The following is a 27456-nucleotide window of genomic DNA, read 5'->3' on the forward strand; positions in this document are numbered from 1 at the left end:
TTTCAAAATGAAAACTTTGAAATAAAGGTGGGCTTAAGTGAAAAATTAGGGTCAAGTCAATGATTGTGATATATAATCAGTCTGCTCTTCCAACACAAATCCAACCTTAATTCTTTCAGACCTGAGGGCAGCTTTTCTCCTCATTTCTTATCCTGCCCTGTAAGCCTACGAGACCTGTATTTATCATTGGTACTGACTTTACACATAAACTTCCTTTCCAACTTATCTAATCCTCCCCATTAGGAAGCAAACTCCAGAGTCTGTTCATAAGCCATTTGAAATTACCCACTTGACAAACTATAGAAGACTTTGATACTGATCTAAAGGAAGAAGGCTCTCAGAAAACATAAGGCAGATTCAAAGAGATAAATTCAAGACACTAGTCAATATAGCTGGAGAACTTTACTTTTTATTCTTGCAGTTTTATACTAGGAAGTCAACATTTAATTTAATAATCCATTGTTCACAACTGATTTATAAAAAAATTTAATCCTTAAATTGTACATCAATATCCTTTGACTCCAAATTTTATCACTCTCCTTAAATCTGAAGAAAATGATTAAGTTCCACAGACAGCACAGGCCCACTGACATGACATTTAGTCCAAAGTCCTACACTCATGAGAATTAAGAATAGCCAGTATCAAACTGGCCTGAAACCTGATTGTGTTCCTGGCTCAGGATACCTGTAGTAAATTTGTAAATCCACACTAAGACACAAAAATAAACTAGGGTGTGTATGTCATATAAAAACTTTTCACAGTAGAGTAAAAATTAACATTAAAATGTTACCAAATTTCAACCATATTATCATGTTTTATCCAATTAGCTTTCAAAATGCCTGATTAACTGTGAATCAAATACAAATAACATCATGTAGGATGCTTTTTTTAAAAGTTTGCCCAGCATTTCAAAATGGTTACGGAATTAATATAACTTTTAAAATGTCAAAGTATGCTATACATATTGCACTTTTCTGCTAGGCTGGGCTAGTATCTTCCATGGCAAGATACTAAAACTATTGAATAAAATACACTTTTAAATCAATAGGTACTTGATTAATTTCCCTGAAATTATCAACATCATTACCAAAATCTTCCAGGATTTTGTAAGATTTGATTCCTTAAATACAGTTTTAAAGTTAACTTAAGGAGGGAAAAAACCCCTCAAATATTTCACTTTTTAATGTCCTTTTTTGGTCCTTCAATGACCAAAGAGAATTTTAAACAGATTATGCTTCATGTTTCGTGGCTTACTAAAAAGCTATAATTTCTATTATCCAAATTAAGAAAAATTATACTAATCAAAAGCTATTAATTTTGAAATGTTTATGTAAGTCTGTCTGTAGGTCCCCTTAGAACCTTTCATGCTTTTATAATCAAGAGACTTTAATCAATTATGTGCTAGAATCAAATTAGGTAAGGAAAAACTTATTTGCAAAAATAAAATCACTTCCCAATATGCTTGACAGAAACAAGCTATTCGTTTTCATTTGTGTTCCATTGAAGACATAACTGAAATCTGTCCAATGGTTTATTTCCAACTGGTCCACTACGGAATTCTTCGGAATGTTTTAAGATTGGCTGTAGCTAGAGTTCTGACTTCCATTTGGACCCTGCTCTCCTTCACTGTTCAAGTGGGGAAGAAAGAGATTTTATACCAATTAAAAGACTCATTTTCAACATCCCAATAAGCCAACTAATTTTTAAAGTTAGTTACTCTATGGTACAACCCACAAAACAAAGGCATTCCTGATCATTAAGACAAGAGATGGAAAATTAAAATACAGAAGACTAACATTTGGTTTTATATTTTTATTCTTATGTTAACTTGGTGCCCTCACACAAAACAAACTTTCTGGAAGTTAGTGTCCATATACACTGAAAAATTTTAAATAAAGGTATGGGATGTTACTGTCATTACAGGTATCACTCAACATAGAGATTAGAGCTTCTTCTGAACAAATTTCCTGTAAAATTAAATCTTACATATAAAATCTCATTCCTACTAAATATGAAAATCAAGAAGTGTTCTTCTCAAAATATTATTGTCCAAATGCATAATAGAATCACATGTAAATACAGCAAACTTATATAAGTTAGAAAGAAAAATGGCAATTTCTTGGAAAATGCTGAATACTTAAAATAAAAATAACTAAAACTGAAAATACCAGTGTGGCAACAGGATTATTGCCTTATCTTGTCCATCATCATCTTGCAGCTTCAGGCCCTGCCACTAGTGGAGAATCACTCAGGGAATTTCTGCAAAAAATGTATCCAAAGGTAGCTGTTTGAATGACTGCCTTAAACAGCTCCTTGTGTAAGTATCAATTTTTTCTAAATGGTAACATCAACTTTTCAAACCTATAAATCTATCTTAATATTATATAATTATTTTTCTTGATCATTAAGATGGGTAGCATTTCTTTATTTCCCTTCTGATCTTTTTTCCTACTCTAAGTGATCTGATATACACCAAGAGTTGAGAACCATTGAACTAAATAAAAAGATCCTGTAAAAAAAAAAAAAAAAAAAAAACACACACAAAGAAAACCCTCTTAGCACAAGTGATTCAGTTACCAAAATCATGTTACTATGTGCCGTGGATCTTCAGGTAGCTCAAAAGAAAAAATTATTTATCTTTACAATAATAGATCAATCACCTAAGTTTTTGAAAACTGCTACTGAAATTTATAAAACTGGATAAAAGCCAGCACTGTGTGTGGCGGGGGGGAGGTCAGAGAGTCAAAATGACATAGGATACCACAGAATTCTTTATCCCTGAATTTCAAATGAACTAGGCTAAATTCTGTTCTGTTTAAATTTATGAACTGTATATAGCCATATGTTGAGGGATACCTGTAAGAGACCTGCCATTGCATCAGGGAAAGTTAACAGATAATCAGATTAATGTGTTTTTTAAAATGAGGCATTGTCAATCTACCAAATCAGATTTTTTAAAAAGTTACATAAATCATGAAGTTTTGGAAGCAATTTCATTAAAAGAATAAATATAATATATGAAAAAATATATATGAAATATATAAGTGAAATCAGTAATTAATGTCTACAAAGTACCTGTTTGGAGGAGGTTTTGGTTTCGGCATCTTACTAAGAATAGTCGCCATCTCTTTTCTCTCATCAAAATTCTTCCACTGCTCATATAGTTTTAAAATAACCCTGATTATTTCCAAAATCTAGAAGTAAATATTTGAGAAGTTCTCAGTGGCAATATCAAGCAACATTTAGTATATAAAGAACACATATCTCACACACATCCTCAGAAAACAGTGAAAAGATAGTCTCTGTCCTTAAGTATTCAGGTTCTATTAGACAATCCTGATAAACTTGAAAGCAGTATTTTTACTGCACTGCTCTGTAAGCTTCTCCTTCTACCCTCTCATCTTTTAACATGTATACTTTGTTCATCCTTACCGATTTCCGCAGTTGGTTTCCCTCTATCTGCTACTATCCTAAACCAAAACAAATCAGTGATATACTGGGAACAAGGTCTAAATCATGAAGGAGGTATGCCACTACAAAGTACGGTCCTCTAAAACCAGTTGTTTCAAACAAATTAATGGGAGCTGGTGCAGGAAAGACATTGTTTGGTTTCTCTGTTAACTACTCTACACACGAGTTAAGGTACTCAAAAGCTGGCAGCTATACATCTGTCATATCCAGTTTCCAAATCAGCCCTCTTTCTCATCTGAGTAGACCTCACATTGGACTGATTCTAATGCTATCAACATTTTACACAGAAAGGGTAGAAAAAAGGGCAAAACCCACTTTGTCAGAGACAGGCTGTTATAAAAGTTTACAGTAGTATTTAGGGGTCTCTAGGTAGTTTTTAAAATAATCCTGGAAATCAGAGGCAGTTTTGCACCTCAGCAAACCAAAAGCTTATCATTCTGTTTAAGCCTAAACCCAAAAGAGAAACATAACCAAAACAGTCAACATCAACTGTTCTTGCCAAATATGTTTCTTAATATTTTTTACCAAAAATTTTCTTAGCCTTGTGGTCATAGTAAGACTTTAGATTCATGTTAAGTAAATATCATAATAACTTTAAAATGTCCAAGTTTATATTTAACTAAGGGTGTTTTATTTTTATTTTATTTTTTAATGTATTTTTAAAAAATTTAAATTTTTGTTTGAGAGAAAGTAAGTGCAAGCAGGATAAAGGGGAGAAGGAGAGTGAGAATCTTAAGTAGACTCCACACCCAGTGCAGAGCCCAACATGGGGCTTGATCTCACAACCCTCAGATCATGACCTGAGCCGAAACCAAGAGTCAGACACTTAACGAACTGAGCCACCCTGGCGCCCCTCAAATAAGGGAATTTTAAAGAATACCTTCTCCATATCCACAGAAAGCTCAGCAAACCACTGTCTGGCATCTTTCTGCTGTACAACACAGGCTACATGTAGACAAGCTGGAAAGAAAATTAAAGAAAAAGGCCCATGTTTAACCACAAATATGGAATGTATGGACTCAAAACTAAAGATAAGGTCTTCATTTAAAATTTGCATGTGCATTTTCCAACATTCTTTTTTAAAAATTACACAGATTCATCTAATAGTTACCAATGACCATCCCATCAACTTAATGTAGTACAGACAGAAAAATTACTAGACTATATTAAAGTTCTTGACATTTCCTCCTCTTCGCTGTATAATAAGGACGGTACAGTTGCTCTGACAGGGCACGTTAAGAAAAAAATCCAATGAGGAAATTAGAGCAGGGAAGCAATCCCTGAGCAGTGGCTTAAAGGAGTGGTCAAAATACACCCAGAAGTCAGTTTCACACACACAGGCCAATAATATGCTGATACATTTCAACAACTGATTATTTTTTGATATTTCAATTAAAAGCAGTGTATTGCTTCTGTTTTCAGTTATTAGTGCATGACCAAGTCCGGTGAACACTGGGCACCCCAGTATTTAATTTCAGTGTTACAATTAAAAGGAGCTTAGAAAGAAGTATAATGCACTATATATAATATAATTACAGTTGACCTCTAAACAACATGTTGGGGCACCAGCCTCCTCTGCAGTTAAAAAAATCTGCAGGTAACTTTTGACTCTCCCAGAACTTAACTACTAATAACCTACTCTCGACTGAAGACTGATAAACAGTTGATTAACACATATTTTGTGTATATATTATATACTGTATATTTATAATAAAGTAAAGCTAAAGAAAAAATGTTATTAAGACCAGCATAAGGAAAACCTGTGTAAAATAGGTAGACCTGCACAATTCAAATCCATCTTGTTCTAGGGTCAAGTATATATACATTACACACAACATAAATTAACAAAAACAGTAAAAGAACCCAGAAACAACAATCTACATCCTCATTTTACCTAATATAATTCCTACCAGCAGCTTGGCTACCTTAAGCCCACACCAGCTTCTTAAGAGTTATATTCCCTGGTTTAGTTACCCGCATGATTTTGCAAAGGATGACATTCTAGGCAAATAGTGACTCAAATGTGAACTGACATACAGGTTGACCCAAGCCAAATGAAGCTGTAAAGTACTGTGTAGGCCCTGAAGGGATTAAGAGGTCAAAGAACTGAAATTACAGTACGGGTAATTAAAATACAGTGGAGGGGTGCCTGGGTGGCTCAGTGAGTTAAAGCCTCTGCCTTCGGCTCAAGTCATGATTCCAGGGTCCTGGGATCGAGCCCCGCATTGGGCTCTCTGCTCAGCAGGGAGCCTGCTTCCTCCTCTCTCTCTGCCTGCTTCTCTGCCCACTTGTGATCTCTGTCTGTCAAATAAATAAATAAAATCCTTTTAAAAAATAAAAATAAAATAAAATAAAATACAGTGGAAAATGCCATTTACAGGACAAACATAGAGAAAAACCCTAAACCTGGAGTGAGGTGATGTAGGAAGTTTGGGGATGAGAGGGTCACTAAAGAGGTGGTATGTGAGACAAGTCTTTAAAAAAGGTGAGAATGGCAGCAGAGAATGGTACTGTACAGGTTAAAAGAAGTTGTGTATTTTATCCAGAAATTGCCGGTAAAAGAATGGGCGAAAATCAAGAGGACAGAATCCTGGAAATTGATAGGAAAAACAAAGGGAAAAGAAACTATTACGTGCTTAATATATGACAGGCATTACTGGTGTTCTTTTATTTTTTTAATCTATTTTTTAAATTTTTTAAAAAAGATTTTATTTATTCATTTGAGAGAGAGAGAGAGAGACAACCACAAATAGGCAGAGAGGCATGCAGAGATAGAGGGGGAAGCAGGCTCCCTGCTGAGCAGAGACTGATGGAGGGCTCGAGTCCAGAACCCTGAGACCATGACCTGAGCCAAAGGCAGAGGCTTAACCCACTGAGCCACCCAGGTGTCCCAATTACTGATGTTCTCTAATATATCTCATTTAATATTTGCAACAATTGTATGGAGTTAGTATCCCCAACATTTTACAATTAAGGCAACAAACTCAGAAAGGTTAAATGCTTTTCCCACAAGTGTAAAGAAAGCTAAGTTTAAACCAAGGACTATCTGACTCCAAAGACAGTGTTCTAACCCAGTACACTACCTTTCACAAATAAATAAAATGGTAGCTAACTTCTCCCTCCAGCAAGGCAACAACGACAAGTTTCCTTTACTGAACCTCTGAGGACTTAACTGAGCTCAGGGAATAAAAGTCAGGCCCAGTTATTCTATATAATTTACAAGTAATATGAGCAGGCTTAATTCTGAACTTTTCCTCCTAAACAAAAACGTTCTGTTCAAACACTGGTCAAAATTATCTTAAGTGACTTAGAAAAAAAAACAAAAAATAAACCCTTACCAAAAGAAAGGGGGGTAAGACGGACAATAACTCTCACTTCTGAGAGTTGCATTTCAGAATATTACAAGTTCACATGCAAGGATTAGTCTATTACTTCATGAACCATAAGAATCCAAATTGTAACAGGGTGAAATTTCTTTTGGGATGACCTAAACAAGCTTGTAACAATTCTACCAGTAAAGGCATACCATGCTTACATACCTAAAGCTATCATGAAAGGAGGATACAGTAGGCAAAGATCCGTTCTGTAGGTATCATTCACTATCCTCCTATAGAAATAAATGTAAATCATTTTATTACTGAAATCAGAACTACCTTGTATGATTGTACATTTCCCCCCCGAGAGGGTCAGAGTTCCCCCCCAGAGAGGGTCAGATTTTCCATCTTTGTACATTATATTATTACTAAAGCATAGATACACAGGTGAAACCAATCAAGGGAAAAAGATGGATACATGAACATGACAATGAATAAGCATATTTTAATGGATAAAATTAAGCTAAATAGATTTTAAAACTTAAAACCTTATAATAAATTACAATAAGGATTTTCCCAATTTTTCAAAAACTAGAAAATCAGAGGAAACCAGAAATTATACAATGAATTAATATGTAATATTGTTGAATAACAACAAAAAATACTGTATTTGAAAGATAAACTGTCTTAACTTTTATGTAATTAGTCTGGGTTTTTTGGATAAGACCAAATTTTAATGGAAATATTGATCGAATTAAGGATCCTTATCAATTTAGCATTTATAAATATAGTTAATTAAAATGCAACAAACAGGTATTTCACTCAATATACATCATCTTGGGGCACTAGTTTAATTACTTTAAAAATACTAAACTTCACATTCATTTGTCAACCTTCCTAGCTAATAACATGTTACACTATGAATAACTTCTGTTCTAATTACCATGCAAGGGGAAGCAACATGTCTTCTTGGCCCATGTCCTGCACATACTGGAGCAAAGGTCTATAAGGATGATACACTATCAAGCAACAATCCTAGAAACAGTTTAAAAAATGTGTATGTATAAAAACAGATTTATTACAACACAAAAACTTATCATTACCCAACTGATTTGTAATTGTGTATTTCAAAATGTATTTCTCTAACTCATGCTTGCTTCCCTCTTATTCTCTTAAGCAAGCAGTATGGCAGCCCTAAACTCTACTATAATAGTGAAGGCAGCGCTCTCTCTGGAATATACCTTGGTAAATCGGTTGGCAGTCAGTCAGCATCCATTCCCTTAGAGACTCAAAGTGTCACATCTGCAACACACTGAAACCTCTTATTAGCCTATAAATCCGTAATTCCCAACTGGAGGAGCAGAATTCTGCCAAAGACATAATCTATCTTTAAATAACACCACACACATACACAAATTGTGCAAATTATTTACAGTGGCTTCATGTTCTGACTGGTTTGCTTGTATTCTTTTATTACAGTTACCACAGAATAGAAAAATTTTCCCATCCTAAGTGGGATATACAAATTATTTTACAGGCTTCTCAGAGGTAATAGGTGATGATGCTACTAGGTACTCCGATTTCACCATCATGTATCATTTTGATGGTTTAAAAATGCACCTCCCTATAAATCATTTCTTTAAAGAATTTCTGACTTCACTAAATTTGAAAATAAGTTTTATTCTATTAATCACAAGGAAGTAATATACTTACCATTAGTTCTAAAAGATAGAATTCACATTCTAATATCTGTTTAAAAAAAATTATAAATGTCATTGTGAAACAAATTAGGTGAGTCTTAGTCTAACCTAACAATTTATACATTAAAATACCGTAAATTTTTACTAATGTTTTTAAATCAAGAAAATATCCATATATACATACAATATATCAAAATGAACAGGTTCAATAAAAATTACTTTTTTTACTACTATACAGTGCATGCAATTATGACTATAAAGGACTTTAATCATTATAGAAAAGTCAGCCTCATATAAGCATTCTTACTTTTTTAATTTAAAAGCTGCTGTGTAAACTTCAGATTTTCTAATACACTTTACACTCAACAAATGCAAAAATGCAACTATCTCCACTTATGTGTTACTCTTATTGTATTACGCATCAATAAAAGGGAAGAATACTGAAAATGAAACAAAAATATACAATTTATACAGGATGATGAAATCCCTCAAAAGTAGAAAAAGGACATGCCTAATTAAAAATGTTAACAGAAACTCACCTTCTAAATTAAAGTTTCAAATATGGTTTTCACACTGTTCCATTATAATAGTTCTCAGCCCTAGCTACACACTAGTATCACCTGGGAGCTTTTACAAAATACCAATCCCCAGGTTTCAAGCCTAAAAATTCTGTTTTCATTGGTCTACAGAGGCCCTGGTATCAGCATTATTAAAAAGTTCCCAAAGTGATTTAATGGGCAGCACCCAGGGTTGATAACCAATGCTATTAAGTAGTTTTGTTTTTTTCTTTTTAAGGTAGGAGCAATTCAGCTTTAATTTAGAATTAAAAGTTTATATTCTTATAGTATTTGAAACTGCCATTTATAGGAAACTGTAGTTTCCTATAAACTATACAGTTTATTCTAACATAAAATGGATCTAGCTTATATACAGCTTTGACAAGTAGTTTTATTTTATATAATATACTTACATGGTTCATCCTATAAGGAAATTCCTTTGGAAAGGCATATGAAAATCTAGTTTTTACTGCAGAAAACAAAAAATGACTTAAACTAAGAAAAAGAAAAAGTAAATTAAACCAAAATTTCTTTAACACAGTGTATAAGAGCTAAATCATTGTTAGTAAGTGCTCTTAGAGATGCTTAGGGACCCAGACTTGTTTATTGTCAGTCAAGGGGAAAGAACTAAGTGGCAAGAGGTCCTAGCCCCCTATCTATATTACAATCAGAGAGCTTTAATTATATACTTATTGTATTAAAAAGGGGTTCTGCAGCTTAAAAAATAATGGGGCAGGTTTCATCTCTAAAATCTTTCCAACTTTAGAATGATATTGGTTTTATTTCTCAGTAATTTAGCGTAGAAGGAACACAAGTTATTTATGTGTTCAGAAATATATATATAATATATGTATTTCCAAATATATATAATAATTGAAAGGATAATACAACCAAAGAATGTTAATAGTGGTCATCTGAGATGTAAGGATTTTTACTAATCTATACTTTCTAGAATAAATAGGTATTTCTTTGTCAAAAGATATATTTAAATAAAAGCATAAATATATGTGCAAAGTTCTCTAGGACTTTTTCACACCACACACAAACACATACACACAGTTACTACTCTTCTTTGTCACTAAGTACAAATGAAAAAGCTGAACTATCAATCCTCTATCTCTTCAAAATGGTGAGTGTACACTTTTAAGTACTACTATTGGAAAAAACTGTATTCAGGTTATTATGATGCAACATTTCACTAAATCAAGTGACATTCTAGAGGATCTGTTCTGTGATCCCTTCCATTTGTATAAAGCCTAAGACCTCACAGAGATTTAAATTTTTTTTCATTTATTCTATGTATTTTATTTTCAAAAAGTTTTATTTTGTAAACTGAGGAACCTAACAACTAATTTAGATAGGTAACATCTGCCAAGATTGAAATCTAAACCATTTAAAGTTGACAGTAGGAAATTTATACTTAAGCTTTTCTTTTCTTTCTCCTTTATTTGAAGACATACCTAATATTAAGGCTTCTGAGTTTTACAAATCCTGGTGATACAAAAACAAGATGTAAAGTATACTTATATAAGTTACATATGGTACTTACATAATGGTAACTAATTAACAAATTAAAAAATGTACATAAAACAAATACGCATCCCTAACACTGAAACTATGACGCCTAACTTTCTGACATTCACCTGATACTGTTAACCTCTCTCTTACTCCCTGATAAAATTGCTCTGCATATTGATTTTCTATCTTCTAATCCTTTTCTAACCTGGGAGGAAAGTACACCCCTCCACTCTACTGCTACCTCTATCACTTGTGCATTTGTTTTTCATCTGCTCAACTGACAGTTCATATTTTTTTTTGCACCCTTAACCATTCCTCCTCCAATAAATCTGTCCCATCACTTACTAAAATGCACAAATTTCTCTCAAAATCAGAAACACATAAAACCTCTACCAAATTATATTATTCTGCTTTTTAAGTAGACCATTTTCTTTTTTTTTTTTTTTTTTTTTTAAGATTTATTTATTTTGACAGAGAGAAATCACAAGTAGACAGAGAGGCAGCCAGAGAGAGAGAGAGAGAAGCAAGCTCCCTGCTTAGCAGAGAGCCCGAAGCGGGACTCGATCCCAGGACCCTGAGATCATGACCCGAGCCGAAGGCAGCGGCTTAATCCACTGAGCCACCCAGGCGCCCCAAAAGTAGACCATTTTCAAGAACATTTTTAGATTTATAGAACTGAAAAGATAGGGAGTTCCCATATACTCCCTGTTATGGACTGAATATGTCCCCCCAAATTCGTATGTTGAAATCACAACCCCTGTGTGATGGTATTTAGAGTCACCTCCAAATTCAGGGAATTAATCAGGTTTAGGTGGTCATGAGGGTGGGGTTCCCATGACAGGATTAGAGTTCTTATAAGAGGATGAGCAATCTCTCTCTGCCATGTGAGAGCACAATGAGAAAGCCACTGTCTGCCTGCCAGGAAACCGCCAGTCATGGAGCTGATCACGGAAGACACTTTGTTTGATCTTAGACTTCCCAGTTTCCAGAACTGTGGGAAATAAACGTGTATTGTTTGAGCCACCCAGTCTATGGTATTTTGTTAGAGCAGCTGGAATAGACTAAAACAACCCCCCATCACCCAGTTTTCCCTTATCATTAACCTCTGATATTAGTATGGTACATTATTAACTAAAGTCCATAGTTTATTCAGATCTCCTTAGTTTTTGCTAGTGTCCTTTCTCTGTTCCAGGCTCTCATCCAGAAGACCATCTTACATTTACTTGTCACGTCTGCTTTAGATTCCATTTGGCTGTGACAGTTTTCCAGACTTTCCATGTTTGGTGACTTTGGCAGTTTTAAGAGTACTGTCCCCCCCAAGTATTATTTTGTTGCTTGACGCTCCATTGGAATTTGTCTGATGTTTACTTAAAGTTTAGACTGGGGTTGTGGGATCTTGGAAGGAAGGATGACAGAAATAAAGCACCATTTCATCATATCGCATGAAAGGTACACACTACTAGTGATTTATCACTGTTGAAAATAACCTCAACCACTTGGCTGAGGTAGTGTTTGTTGGGTTAGTCTACTGTAAAATTATTTCCCCCATCCCTTTTCATAATATACACATTAGAAGGAAGTCACTATGCACAATGAATACTTAAGAAGCAGAAATTTATGCTTCCCTGACGATGTAGTTAGCTATGTAAAGTATATGAAATTCTCCTGTATTAGAAATTTGTCTCTTCTTCCCCCATTTACTCAATAATTTATTTTTATCAGTATGGACTCATGGATTTTTTTTTTTTATACTTTGGATTATAATCCAATACTATTTTTTGTTGTTGTTGTTGTTGTTGTAGTACAAATTCTTCTAGCCTTGGCCACTGAGAGCTTTCAGTTGGGTTTTCTGTCCCCTTTGTAATCCTATTAAGCTAGGTGTTTTTGTTTCCGGGCCTTTTTTTTTTTTTTTTTTTAAAGCAATTCCTTACTTATTGGCACTATGCACCAGCTCTATCTTGCATATTTCCTGTCCCAGTCTCCAAGGAGACCTAGTTCTTTTATTGGAGAATGGCATTAGATACAAAGATGTGAACACAAGGAGAACTCATTGCAACTGAGATGTTAAGGTAACCATGAGCTCATACTGATGCCTCTAACTCTAACTGAACAGTACATGGATTTTCTGGTCTCCTCTCCTTATTTGTGTATTCCCATTCCAGCAGTGAGAAACCTAGTTCCCAACATCTGCCATCCATTTACTATGGATATATATATATTTACTGGAATTGTTCAATTCGAGATACAAGTATAGCAGTATCAGAATTAACTTGTGTCCATATTATTAAGTATCAAATCTATCAACTAGAATATAGTGCTCGTATGCAGTTCCTTTTGCCTTTGGTCTTACAGACTGTTCTTCTTCCTAAAGTTACTAGGTCAGCACCTCCCCTCACCCCCTTCACTAAGGCTATTTTATGTATTTGTAATACAGTTAGATTCTCCTTTTCTCTGCACCTACTCACTTCTCAGTTCTTTGCAATCTGGCTTCAACACCCATCCCATGTTTAATGATGGCAACATTCTCAAAGATCACAAAACCAAAAGTCTGTCTCTTCCTGCCCTCCCACCCCCATTGGCACTCATCTTCTAAGCAGCACAAGACACTATGCACCTCTATCTCTTAAATTTTACCAAGTTCCAAATTTCTATCATCGGCCTCACATTTCTAAGATGTTTTACTGATACATTTACACACTGAAGGTCCAAGATTAAATTTAACTCTTTTCAGAACCAACTTTTCTCCTCTTCTGGTACCACCTTCACCTTCCCAATGCCCAGGCAAAACACCTCAAAAACCATTTCTGACTTGTCTTAAAACCTTGCTTTGTAAAAGCTCTGCTGACTCTATTATGCAAATCTAGCTTGCTTGTTGTTCTCCTTGCTGGGGGCCCAAACATCATTTTAACCCTTCATTAGTACTCACCTGGGCCACTTCAGTAACTTCAAAATAATATTTTACTATTTTTTTAAACTTGTTAGTTTTTATTTCTCATAGCACCCTGTGGTGCGGTCACTGACTACAATTTGCAGTTTTATGTATATTTCAGAGGGATTTTTTTTGGGTGCTTTCAAAATGGTAAAATGGTAAAGTGGTAAAATACTCATTACATAAACTTTATCATCTTTAGCCATTTTTAAGTATGCAGTTTAGTAGTATTAAGTACACTGACAATTGTGCAACCATCACCACAATCCATCTCCTGTCATCTTGCAAACCTGCAACTCTCTACTCATTCAGCAGTTCCCCATGTTCCCCTCCCTGCAGTCCCTAACAGCCTCTATTCTACTTTCTATCTCTAATAATGTGATTATTTATAGTATTCAATGGAATCACACAGTATTTATCTTTTTTGACTGGTCTATTTCACTTACCCTAATGTACTCAAGGTTTATCCATGGTTTTTTTTTAGATTTCATTTCTAAGTAATCTCTACATCTAATGTGGGGGGATCAAATTTACAAACCTTGAGATTGAGAGTCATATGCTATCCTACTGAGCCAGCCAGGTGCCTCAAGGTTCATCCATGTTGTAGCATGTGAAAAACTTTAAAATCTGTCTACCTCAACTCACATTCTTTTCTAATTCATCTTACATTATTCTGCCAGATTTACCTTCCTAATCTGCCATTCTGGCATTATCCTCATGTTAAGAAAAAACCCTTCAAACATACTACCACCATCAACAGAACAAATGGCAGATTCTTCATTGAAGGCCCTCTTTTACCTGGCCTTAGCCAGGTAGGACTATTCCTGCCTCTTTCCTTACTGACTATTCACTGAATGGAACTCATTAGTTTTCTTTACTTTTGACCAAACTGTTCAATGTTCCTAGTCTATCTTTCCCCTACATTTCCCCAGGTTCAAAGTCTTTCTTTACCAAATCCCAGTTAAGCCTTTCTGGATTCCTCTAACAAATCATCTTTTATCACTTAAAACATTCGCTGCATTCTCAAATTCTCTTAAGCCACTTGTTTTTTCTTTTGTATTAGCATTTATATATGCATGTCTTGTATTCTTGTCCTTAAATTCCTTGTATTTATCTTTATAACCATCACTGCATTTGATATGGTGTTTCTAGTGAGGATAATCCAGTTATTGATGATGAGTAGGCACTTAAGTTTACTGAGTATTATGGATAGAACTGTGCTTTCTGCCCCTGCCCCTACCAAATTTCAGTGTTGAAGACCTAACCCCCATGTGATTGATTTGGAGATAGGTAATTAAGAAGTACTTATGGTTAAATGTGGTCATAAGGGTGAGGCACAAATTCTATAGGACTGGTGTGCTTAAGAGAGGAGGAAACAGTAAGGGTGCACAACCACAAAGAAAGGGCCATGTGAGGACATAGCAAAAAGGTGGCCACGTGAAAACCAAGAAGAGAGGCCTCAGGAGAAACTAAATCTGTGGACCTTGATCTTGGACTTCAGCTTTCAGATTGTGAGAAAATAATTTTGTTGTTTAAACCACTTAGTCTCTATCACTTTGTATGGCAGACCTACCAAACTAAGACACTAAGCAAGACACTGTTCTAAGAGCTTTACTGATACTAACTCATTTGATCCTCACAACAACCATTTGACGTAAATGTTACTAATCCTCACCTTGCAGGTGAGGAAACTGAGACACAGATATTGTATTTTGTTCAATTTGCCACAAAGAAAGCAAGAGAGCTGAAATTTGAAACCTAGCTGTGTGGGCCAATATAATATACCATAACATTATGAAATTCAACAAAATATTCTACTGTAACAATTTCCTATTCCTTTAGGAACCAAACACTGTTAAGTATATACCTTTACATCTCTGCATGAAAAATAAACCTTAGTAATAGGTATTTTATTTATTTATTTATTTATTTTTAAGAGAGAGAGAGAGAGAGCACACATGTGTGAGCAGGGGGAGGGACAGGAGGAGAGAAAAAGAGAACCTCAGGCAGGCTAACACACTCAGCAAAGAGCCCAGTGTGTGCCTTGATCTCAGGACCCTGAGATTATGACGTGAGCTAAAATCAAGAGGTGGATGCTTAACCAACTGAACCACCCAGGTGCCCCTGTATTTTACATTTTTAAAGATACACACCTTCTAAAAAATTTGGAAAACAAAAAATGACATAGGAATAAAATAAGGCACCTAGAATCCACTACTCGCAGATGAGCACTGCTAACATTCTGGTGGATTACCTTCCGGCTGTTTCTCAATGTTTAATAATTCAATTTTCCAGAGGGAAATTCAATACTTATCAATGAGATATGTCTGCTATATTAAATTCTATGGCAAAACTGATTACTACTCTGCTATCCTCAGAAGAGTAAAATATGGCATGGAAAAAACTGAATTAGATTATTACACTCATCTCAGAAAAGTGAAAGACCCAAAAATATGAAAATTAGTGTGGTTCAGAAAACTAAAAACACACAAAAAAACCTTCTGCCTCTTCTGTGCAAGATCACATAAAAAAAAAAAAATCTCCATTATCTTTCATCTTTTGTTAGGTGCTGCCTTCGTGCTTAACCTATGAAGATGCAGCATAGCATCATGTTAATACCTTGTATACAATATTTTACAATCACTAGTCTATAGTGTTATTTCCTTTAATGCCATGACTCCAAGGAAGCTAAATCCTATCTTTTTGTAAACAGAACTAAAGCCAAGAGGTAAAGCAATTTGCTCAAGGTTATACAGCTGCTGCTTAGACAGAATTGGGGCTGACTACTACAGTCAGCATTTTTTTTTTTCCCCTGCACTCTGTTTTTCAATATGGAGGCAAAATACTTAATTCCCATCAAATACATATACTACAATTACTAAAGAAACAGTTTATTTTACCCACAAGAATGACACAATGGCTAGTCATTATGAGGCAAAAAAATACAAAAGAGCTGGGAAATAAGTTTTTTCTTTACCCTTATTATTTAAAATTAAGAGCCACTGAACTTATGTTTTTGGACAATAGTTACTATCCACTTTTAGAATTAAAAAGCAATGTCCTGGACATAACACTACAAGTGGTTTTTAAAATTTTTGTATTTTTAACTTTATTTTTAGCCAAACACACTAGCCATAAATGTGACCCCAGGAAATTTAATAAACACAACCAAATCTTTCATAGTTCTCATAAACTGAAAAACATTAAGGTCCTATGGAGCTTTTTTAAAGAATTACGTCCTTAAAGCAGAATATACTTTTTGCACTTACATACAGAAGTAGCAGCAGAAATCAATCTTGTATTTGAGACTACTCCAAATTCCTAGAGAAATAAAAGTGGATGAGATCAGGTACATAGTAACCCAATGAGCCTGAGGGTATCTGGGTTTATTCAAAGCAAAGCATTTTTTATATATCCCCCATGTTTATAGTTTGTTTTTTATCTTCTACCTACTTGAGGCATGAAGTACTTAAGTCTCTAAAATGTATTAGTTTTCTTTAAAATTGCTGCAGTAAGACAAATGTTTAAATAATTTTGTCATTTAACATCACTGAGATACCAAGTTAGAAGTCAAGCCCTAAAGCAACAGTGCCAGTTTTCTCCACGCCAATTAGTTTCCAAAAAGATTTCTTAGATTCTACACTTAACTGCAAGAAAAATACTTAGTATGCTTCCTATTCAACTGTTTTTGGGTTAATGAACAGGTACTTACGCTATTTAGTAATAAAACAGCTAAATGTCTAAAGACAAACTTTAGTATCACCAAAATAATTTAAAAGACCACTGAAACTATTATTCTATTTGGAAGAAGACAAGAATAATAGAATGATACAATGTAAAACTTTCCTTTTTTTCTTTTTTTCTATTTTTTTAAAGTAGGCTCCATGCATGCCCAGTGAGGAGCCCAACATGGGGCTTGAACTCATGACTCTGAGAGCAAGACCTGAGCTGAGATCAAGAGTCAGACACTTAATTGACTGAGCCACCCAGATGCCCCATAAGACTTCTTCTTTTTTAAAGTAATTTCAGCCTTACCATAAAGCAAGCTCCTTTTTTTTTTTTTTTTGAATGAGAATGAGAGCGCAAGTGGTGTTGGGGGTGGGAGGTGGGGCAGACAGAAAGGGACAGAATCTTCAGCAGACTGTGTGACGAGCAGGAAGCCTAATGTGGGGTTCCATCCCAAGACTTGGAGATCACGACCTGAGCTGAAATCAATAGTCGGATGCTTAACCAACTGAGCCACCCACGTGCCCCAAGATTCTTAATGTCAATTCCCACTTCCTTTTTGAACTTAGTATGCCACCATTGTAAAAATAACGAAAATTTAGGAGGTGATCCACCTTACATATACTGTCTCATTTGATTTGATTAACCTCGTAAGATTACTAAAGCCTTCACTTCATTTTAAAACAGAAAAATCAAAAATTGGTTTCCTTATTCAACAAAAGGAACTAAACTGAACCTAGTCTATATAAATACCTTCAACCTACATCCTTATTTTTGGGGTGGTTATGTATGTGTACATATATATTTATATTTATATTCAAATCTTAAACCATAGTAACTGATACTAAAAAGTAAATGCCTCAGATGTCTTAAAAGTCATTTCTATATAATACCCACACAACTAGACAAAACACAGAAACATATGGTCACAGTTAAAGATTAAAAACATAATGCTATAAGCAAATATGAAGGGATACATCTTTTTTTCCAGGAATAATTTTTTTTTTTAAAGTATTCCCTATACCCAATGTGGGACTTGAACTCATCAAGAGTCATATGCTTTAACAACTGAGCCAGCCAGGCACCCCAATCCAGGAATTATTCTTTATCTAAAATTCTTAGAATGAAAACTTTCACTCAGTAAATCATACAACAAAAGGTATTTAACAAATTAAACTCCCCAAGTTAATCTTCAAGAATAGAAATTTATAAAATTTTATCTAGATTTTCCATATTGGTTTCACTTCAGATACATCAAATTACATGTTAACATTTGGAAATAACACCCAATACCATGGGCTTTTTATAAACACTTCCTTTTCCCACTATTAAGAACTCAATGATAACAACACAGCAGATTCTGTTTAAGCCACCACTTAAAATTAGAAAACCATAAGCCTCTAGAAAGTCTGTCTTAATATTATTTCTAACAGAGTCAACTCTCATTACTTCAGGTAATAATTAGGTAAAATGTCTTCAGTAATCCTAAATAATGACTAAAAACTAATTCAAAATTGACCACCAAAAGGAACATAAATGTACTATGATTAAATTACATTTAGGGGTGCTTAGGTGGCTCAGTGGGTTAAAGCCTCTGCCTTCAGCTCGGGTCATGATCCCAGGGTCCTGGAATTGGGCCCCATATCGGGCTCTCTGCTCAGCAGGGAGCCTGCTTCCCTCTCTCTCTCTGCCTGCCTCTCTGCCTACTTGTGATCTCTGCCTATCAAATAAGTAAAATCTTTAGAAAAAAATAAAATAAATTACATTTAATTTTCAAAAATACAATTATGACTCTAAAGACATCTAAGAAACATAATACAAACATAGGAAGAGGTACTATAATTCAGGTTATAGTAGAGAAGCTGTGGCACTTATGGAATACTACAGTGCCAAACAGTAAATGTCTTAGAGGACCTAGAACAACGCAGTTAAAAGCATGGAATTAGTAGCCAGGCTCCCAGGCTCTGCCACTTACCAGCTTTATGATCTTAGGCAAATTTCTCAACCTCTATATACCTAAGTTTCCTCCTTTATGAAATGGAAGATATTACTACCATATACCCCATTGTTTCTTACGAGGATTATAAATCACATTATGAGTCAATTATAGTTGTAAAAGAATTTAGAATAGCACTTGGTATATAGTAAATGCTACATAAGCGTTAAAGGAATATATAAAGATGTGTATCTTTGATTTTGCATGAATTTCAGTATTTTGCATAAATCACCATCTGTTGTTATTTTTATACAGGTAATGTGAAAATCAGGACAGATTAACCAATGTACATTGACTATACTTCAATGAAGAACAGAAAACTCTTTCATACCTCTACTTTGGATGCCAAAAACACACATGTAGGAGCCATTAATACAGGATCTATACTTTTCAGAGAATACCTAAAATATGATAAAACAAAGTTAAATATCACTCATTTAGAAAACACTGTAAAAAATAAAAAACAAGATAACTCTAGTGGCAAACTCATGATTCATTTATGAGGCTCATCAACATTATGTAAGAGTTTCAAATAGGTGTGACATAATCCCAACATAAAAGTCCTACCTGGCATAGAATCTCTTGAAATAGACCGTAGCAGTGGCAATAACTTGTTGTCTTAATTTAAGATGTTCACCTAATGCCTGAATAACTAAAAGAAAAATAATAAAATTTTTACAATAAAAAATAGAGAGTGTCCCACAGCAAACACTATTCTTCTATTAAGAAGGTTAAATGATAATTATTTCCCTCTACCTTAAGTATTTTCAATGTTTTTATATTATCTTTAGAATAAATGTAAAAAAGAAAATATTAGAGAGTTATCAAACTCACTACAACTTCTACTTCGTAAAATTTATTAAAAAGTCCATAGTAAATTCTCTAAAGAGAGAGGTAGTTTTGCAGAAGAGTGAACTGAGGGTTAGAAAGATCATGTAACAAAGCTACCATGTCCCTCTCCCTCCAAAGCAAATTTGTAAGAATGACCAATATAGGATATCAGCCCAAAGAATCCATTTATCCTCAAAATACTTGCTTTAGCCAATATTAAATTGGGTTTAACAACACATTATAGAGGCTTAGGGAGATTAATGAACACCTTCAAACTGTCTTGAGTGTCTCTGCAACGCAAGATCCACAAAAGACTTTATTTAGATTACTTAAATGAATGTAAGTCATAAAAAGAATACATGAATAAAAAATACTACTAAGTAGGGACTAAAATAGCTCATCGCAAATTACTGTACAAAGATTTAATTCAGAGATCACCAACTATACCATTTCAGCCAATTTTTTTTTAAGTTTACCATTTGTAAAAAATATCTGTAATTTCCAATACTCTTCTTCTGAGAGAAACTTTAAGTCCTTCTGGCGTTCCTTCAACAGATCTTGTTTATCCAAAATCCATTGTAAACTAGAAGAATGAAGATGTTAAGATATGTTACAGAAAATCAACAAAGTCACAAAAAAAAAAATTGTAAGACTGAACAATTTATGAACATTGTGAAAAACACGAAGTGCAAGAAGTAACCTTAGAAGATAGTATTTTCCACATTTCTTGAAACTCTTGAAAGTATCTCAGTAATGAATGTAAATATGCCCTGAAAAAAATTTCACTCTAATTGTCTGTCTCTCTTTTTTGTTCTCTCACTACCTTATATTGTTATTTTATTGGCTTTAAGACTCTGGGATCAAGAAAATCTTACAATCACTGATGCCTTAAGCTTTTAACTGGCAACATATTTATTTTTTCCTAGTGATACATAAAATCATTAGATAGATAGATATACATACACACACACACACACACACACACACATATATATATAATTATTTGGCATCAAATGATGGTGCCTTAGATTTTAAGTATCTTTTCTTTGGGCGCCTGGATGGCTCAGTAGGTTAAAGCCTCTGCCTTCGGCTCAAGTCATGGTCCCAGGGTCCTGGGATCAATCATCAGGCTTTCTGCTCAGCAGTGAGCCTACTTCCCACACACCCCCCCACCTGCCTCTCTGCCTGCTTGTGATCTCTGTCAAATAAATAAATAAAATCTTAAAAAAAATAAAGTATCTTTTCTTGTTGTTCATGAGTAACTACAGTATTTAATTTCCCTACTTCACAAATTCCAATCATGTTAAAAGCTGCTTCAGGGGCGCCTGGGTGGCTCAGTGGGTTAAGCCACTGCCTTCGGCTCAGGTCATGATCTCAGGGTCCTGGGATTAAGGCCTGCATCCGGCTCTCTGCTCAGCGGGGAGCCTGCTTCCCTCTCTCTCTCTCTGCCTGCCTCTCTGTCTACTTGTGATCTCTGTCAAATAAATAAATAAAATCTAAAAAAAAAAAAAAAAGCTGCTTCAGAAGTTATTACACTAATAGTCTCCTCCACCTGCCTAATCATGTCTATTTTTAACCAGAGATATGAAATTAAAATTACTATTCTGCAATTTCCTTTTGTCACTGAGTATGTTCTAGAGGTCTTTCTATGTCAACAAATTTGTTATTCAGCATACCTGTAAACTGCTGCACAGTATTATGGACAGACTGTTACTTACTTAGTTAATTCCTATTAATAGGCATGCAGCTTTTAATTTTTCACTATTAAAACTAATGCTTTAGGGGCGCCTGGGTGGCTCAGTGGGTTAAGCCGCTGCCTTCGGCTCAGGTCATGATCTCAGAGTCCTGGGATCGAGTCCCGCATCGGGCTCTCTGCTCAGCAGAGAGCCTGCTTCCCTCTCTCTCTCTCTGCCTGCCTCTCCATCTACTTGTGATTTCTCTCTGTCAAATAAATAAATAAAATCTTTGAAAAAAAAAAAAAAAAAAACTAATGCTTTAATGAACAGCTTTGTAATTCACCCTTGCATATTTGGTTAATAATATATTTAAAATAATTTCCCAGAAATAGAACTGATCAGTAGGTTTTGCTGGTAACTCTGTTTTACATTGTCAGTTTGTATTTCATGTGTCATACCAATTTCCGTTCATGTTAACAGTACCTGAGAGTGTAAGATATTTAACACCCCATGGGTTACTACTGTCAATCTTTTAAATACTTTACAAGTTAAAGGCAAAGTAGTATCTTTAAGGGAGTCTAAGGGAGTCTTACTTGTTTTTTAGTTTACTTCTGAGGTTAAACATTTTTCCATGCCTTATTGGCCAAATAGAGTTCTTTTGTACACTGTAATTCTAATGATAATTTTTTTAATGGAATGGTCTTTTTCACGATTTAGAGAGTCTTCCCATATAATCTGCATATTTTTAAAGCATTTTTTATTTTTTGAAGATTTTTATTTATTTATTTGACAGAGAGAGATCAAAAGTAGGCAGAGAGGCAGGCAGAGAGAAAGGGGAAGCAGGCTCCCTGCTGAGCAGAGAGACAGATGCAACAGATGCAGGGCTTGATCCCAGGACCCTGAGATCATGACCTGAGCTGAAGGCAGAGGCTTAACCCACTGAGCCACCCAGGCGCCACTATAATCTGCATATTATGGATAATAAATCATTTGTCAAATAAACTGCAAACATTTCCTAAGTTTAGCATGATCTCGTAACATTTAATTATTTGTAACATAGAAATATGAATCACTTACTAAAACTAACCCATATTTCACTCTGATTTTATGCTGGTCACAAATGGGAAGGCCTACCCTAACACAAAATTATTTTTTTTAAAAAATCACCTTTATTCTCTAATACACTTCAGGCTTTTTCCTTTCAATTTTTCTTATTCCTATGCCATCCTATATTAAAAAGTAAGATTAAATTATTAAAATCTCATATGGAAAATATCCCCCTTGCCACTTGCTATTCTTTTAAAAAAACTCAATATTCTATTACAATTATTCCAAGACGTGAACTTTAGAAGTATTATGTCAAGTCCCAATTGCATTAAATTTAGAAATTTAGAAATAAAAATTTAGAAATAAAGAAATGTTATCTCTACAATGCTAGAATTCAAATTCCTCTTATTAAAACCTTCTACTACAGAATTTAAAAATTTCTTCAGATAGGTCCTGCACATTTCTTTAGTTTATTCTTGTGTATTTCATATTTTCCATTGCTATTCATTTAAAAGAAAGCTTTCCATTTTTACATTTTGTAACTGGTCACTTTATTAAACCTTTATTGTTTATAATAATTTTTCAATCAGCTGAATTTTCAAGTTAATTTTATCTCTACAGGCTGACTACTTTATCATTTTTAATACCTCATTCTATTAATTGTATTGAGTAGCAATTCAGAACAATGTTAAACAGGCACCCTAATTTTCCTAATGTTTCACCGCTAAATATCTCTTATTCCTGTTTTGATGTTCTTACCATGTTAAAAAAGCAACATACTTCTTTTAGTCAAAAATAGATTAATAGGCTTCTTTTGGTCTTCACTGTTCATTAACAGATTTCCTAATACTGACTATATTTCTACAATAAAATGACTATCATTTTTTATATTTCTAATGTAATGTTAGACTCTACTTGTTAATAATTTACATTTGTATCAATATTCAAAACTGAGACTGTTTTTAGTGCTACCTTTGCTATATTTTATCAGTGTTCTTGTAGCTTCAAAGAGAGAACTGGAAAGCTTTCTTTCTGTGTGAACTGGAATAATTTCAGTAGATTCTCTTGAAAATGCGAAAACATTTACCCATGACATAAGGTAGGCCAGAGCATTTTTTAAGGGGTAGAAACTTAATTTGCTTTGGCTTTTTTTTTTTTTTAAGATTTTATTATTATTTTTTAATTTATTTGACAGAGAGAGAGAGATCACAAGTAGGCAGAGAGGCAGGCAGAGAGAGAGGAGGAAGCAGGCTCCCTGCTGAACAGAGAGCCAGATACAGGGCTCAATCCCAGGACCCTGAGACCATGACCTGAGCTGAAGGCAGAGTTGCTTAACCCACTGAGCCACTCAGGCACCCCTGCTTTGGCTTTCAAATCTACTAGCGTGGAGATGACCCAAAGGTACGTCTAGATTTACTTACTTTTCTCATTCCTATCCTAATTTTTATCTTTGCATCATCCCTCTTTTCTTTGATTCAACTTTGATTCAACAGTTCAGTCTACTGTTTTGATTTTCCCTTCCAAAGAATCAGTGCTTATCATTTGACTATTTTTCCTTTTAATATGTTATTATCAGTGTTACCTTTTTAAGTCTTTTTCCCCCCTTGGATTTATTCCACCATTTTCTTTTTAATATTCTTAAGTAGACTATTTTGACTTATTTTTATTCTCTCAGTTATTCTGGATGTTTGTTTATAACTGGCTTTGGCTACATCCCATAGGTATGGATATATATTGATCTCATCAGGTTATTTCCTTGATATTATGTAACTGTATTTTCAGTTTCCTCTTTGATACAATAAAATACCAAGAACTGATTTTGTACTTTTTTATTTCTGTTATCTCTTCACTAGTTCAGTCAACCCCTAGTATTCAGTGCCCTTCCACTTTTACTGCAGTTAAGGTCAAAGAATATGTTGTGCTCTACTTCAACTTTCTAGAAAATACTGTGATTCACTATGTTCTGGCATTATCATTAATTCCATCCTTACAGTCATTTAAGGTTTTTAAAACAATAAATTTCACAAGTATTCAAGTTTTTCCTCACAGCATATAGTATGGAGGTAAGCCAAGAACACTTATAAATAGGAAATCTCATAAAATTTAAGATTACACTGTTTGTAAAATTTACCATTATATCATGTGCTACTAAGAAAAAAACTGTCATGCCCATTTCAGAAATGTTAAACTGTGCATCTTCAAACCATGATATACAACATAGTTCACGTCAATTTTCCTCTTTTACCAAAATCACCTAGAACAATGGTTTTTGTAATCTTTTTGTTGGTTTGTTTTCCCAGAATTGATTGCCTTGTCTTTCTCACTTGTAACCTTTTGCAGATCAGGCACTTCATGATCCTCAAGAGATCTCAGTGGCCCCTTTCTCCAGGACTATTTGAATTGTAAGGAAAGGATGCTTTCAAAAAAGCACATTTAAACACTTTTTTTTTGGGAGGGGGGAGGCATTTAACAGTATAACAATTTTATGTTTCCAAAGTGAAAAAAAACAAGTATTATAGATACTGCTCCCCCTTTGATAAATGATCTCATTATGCCAAAAATAAATGAAAGCATAATGAGACCATTTATCAAAAGGCAGGTAGGATCTTTTTTTTTTTAAGTTGAAAAATGGCTGTAACTTCTGATAACTAACACCTAGCTACCTGTCAATTCTTTCACCTTCTTTCAAAGTTTATCAAAATACTATCCCTGGGGACGCCTGGGTGGCTCAGTTGGTTAAACAGCTGCCTTCAGTTCCCTCTGCCTCTGCCTGCCACTCTGCCTGCCTGTGCTCGCTCTAGCTCCTCTCTCTCTGACAAATAAATAAAATCTTAAAAAAACAATACTATCCCTTCTTCACTAAATTTTCTATATTTTAATTTTGCCCAAGCAAGTATTACACTGAGCAAAAGAGTGCCAAATAAAAATATAATCAGAAGTAGGGCTTCTATAGAATTTCATCTCTACAGAATCATTTACAGCAAGGGGCAAACCAGCTGTTCTGAAAATAGGTTTCCAACCCCATTGTTTTCTACTCTTACAAAGGACTAAAAGCAGAATGAATAGGAATCCACCATCTTCACAGAATCAAAGTTTAACTTCCAGTTACTAACGCTCTCTTGGCATCCAGACATATTTACACTAAAATATAACAGTATCCAGCTCTGTTCATCTTTGAACCGTGCAGCGGAAAGCCTGGTCCAAGTTCTGTCAGTCGCATCACCCACCTTTCGGCCTAAACAAATGTATGTACGGGATATATGTATTTACACATTTTTAATATTGCTCTAGTTCTCCCATGGTCACTAACAAAAACAAAAACTCATGAAATGGGTTCAAGAAATTGGCGACGTCACAGGAAAATACATGCCTAAAGTACAAGGCACAGACTAATGAAATGGGTAATTTGAGAGCACCTGCCCTATACCTAACCAATAATCCAACTCCAGCTAGGCATAAGGCAATGGCAAGAAGCGGGGAGAGAGCAGACACAAGACTGAGTCTGGATCTCTCCTCGGAATAGTATTCAATCCACTCCAGAGAGAAGGTCAACGACAAAAGACTACAATGCCGGCAACGGGAGAGCCCAGGCAAAAGCGAACCCCACCTGTCCCGAGGAGCCGGCCTCACAGTCCGGAACCGGGCCACGCTTCCTAGACCCGGGCCCATGCCACCCCATCCCACCGCAGCCCACGCCATCCCACCGCAGCCCGCCCCACCCCGCTTCCAGGCCTACATTATCCAAGAACTGGAAGTTAAACTCCTCCCTTCCCCGGAGACCGAACCCCCTCAGCCCCTGCCCTTCCCCGCTCACAGCTATGTCCCCCCCCCCCGCCACCCCCGAAATGCTGCCAGGGGGCGGGGAGAGGGGAGTCGCCAGAGAAAAGTGCATCCCGCTTCCGGCCGCTGCCGCCTCCCGGGAGACCCCGCGGCGCTCGGGACAGGGGCCGGCATCCAGGCCAAAGGGAGTCGCAGGCCCCGTCCTCACCGACTCCCCAAGAGCAAGCCCCGGGCGACGAGACGGAAGATCACTTACTAATGGGAGCTCTGCCAAAAGTTCCCCGCCATGGAACACAGCTTGCCCTGATAAAAAAGCACCAGCCGGCGGAGCGGCCCGCGGAGCGACCATAGACCCAGCCCGCCCGGTAACCGCGCTCCTGGATCTGATCTGCTCGGCTCCGCTCCGCGGCGGCTACGGTGAGAGGAAGAGGATGGCACTCTATTCTCCTTGACGCCGGCCGGCAACACTCTACAGTGTAAACCCGTTCCTACGGATAAAAGTTCCGGCCCGCCCCGCAGTAGCAGAGGAAGCCAGCCGGCGAAGCAGGCAGCCTATAGGCGCACTGACGGGGCGGGAACTAGTGCTCTCAGAGGGCTCCCGGCGCTCGGGAGGCTCTCGCGAGAGTTTCATTCTGGTTCCGGCCTAGAGCTCGAGAGCTGTTTTCTCTGAGCTACGTCCATTCAAAGACTGGAGAGGAAAGCCAGGCCGGTCTGGGATCTTGCTGCTTCGTAACAGGCCGCCGCTACGGCACTTCCTTAAAGTATAAGATTTCCTGACTTCGGTTCTTTCTCCTGTTACTGAGAAAAGGAATAAAGCTTATTTTGTCCTCAGGGATCTACCAAAATTTGCCTGCACCAAGCCGAATACTTTCTTAATGGAGTCCTTTAGGATTGGAATGCAAATTTTATT

General features: G+C 35.7%; 1 protein-coding gene across 2 annotated transcripts; it reads right to left on the reverse strand.

Annotated features, from left to right (window-relative positions):
• Positions 1–389: 389 nt before the first annotated feature.
• Positions 390–27058, reverse strand: CCNC (cyclin C). 2 transcript variants are annotated; one of them, XM_059401111.1, is made up of 13 exons: positions 26803–27058; positions 20520–20626; positions 19780–19864; positions 19544–19613; positions 16760–16811; positions 9457–9512; positions 8500–8535; positions 7730–7821; positions 7012–7079; positions 4353–4432; positions 3077–3195; positions 2170–2260; positions 390–1627 (listed from the first exon to the last, which is right to left on the reverse strand). In XM_059401111.1, the coding sequence occupies exons 1-12, from the start codon at positions 26832–26834 to the stop codon at positions 2209–2211; spliced, it is 849 nt and encodes a 282-aa protein (XP_059257094.1). In that variant the 5' UTR covers positions 26835–27058; the 3' UTR covers positions 390–1627; positions 2170–2208. The 2 variants fall into 2 exon arrangements, with proteins under 2 accessions (XP_059257094.1, XP_059257093.1); XM_059401110.1 differs by lacking the exon at positions 2170–2260 and having other exon boundaries at positions 26803–27054.
• Between the last annotated feature and the right edge of the window lie 398 nt (positions 27059–27456).

The sequence above is a fragment of the Mustela nigripes genome, chromosome 5 (assembly GCF_022355385.1).
Source record: "Mustela nigripes isolate SB6536 chromosome 5, MUSNIG.SB6536, whole genome shotgun sequence".
Classification (NCBI taxonomy): Eukaryota; Metazoa; Chordata; class Mammalia; order Carnivora; family Mustelidae; genus Mustela; species Mustela nigripes.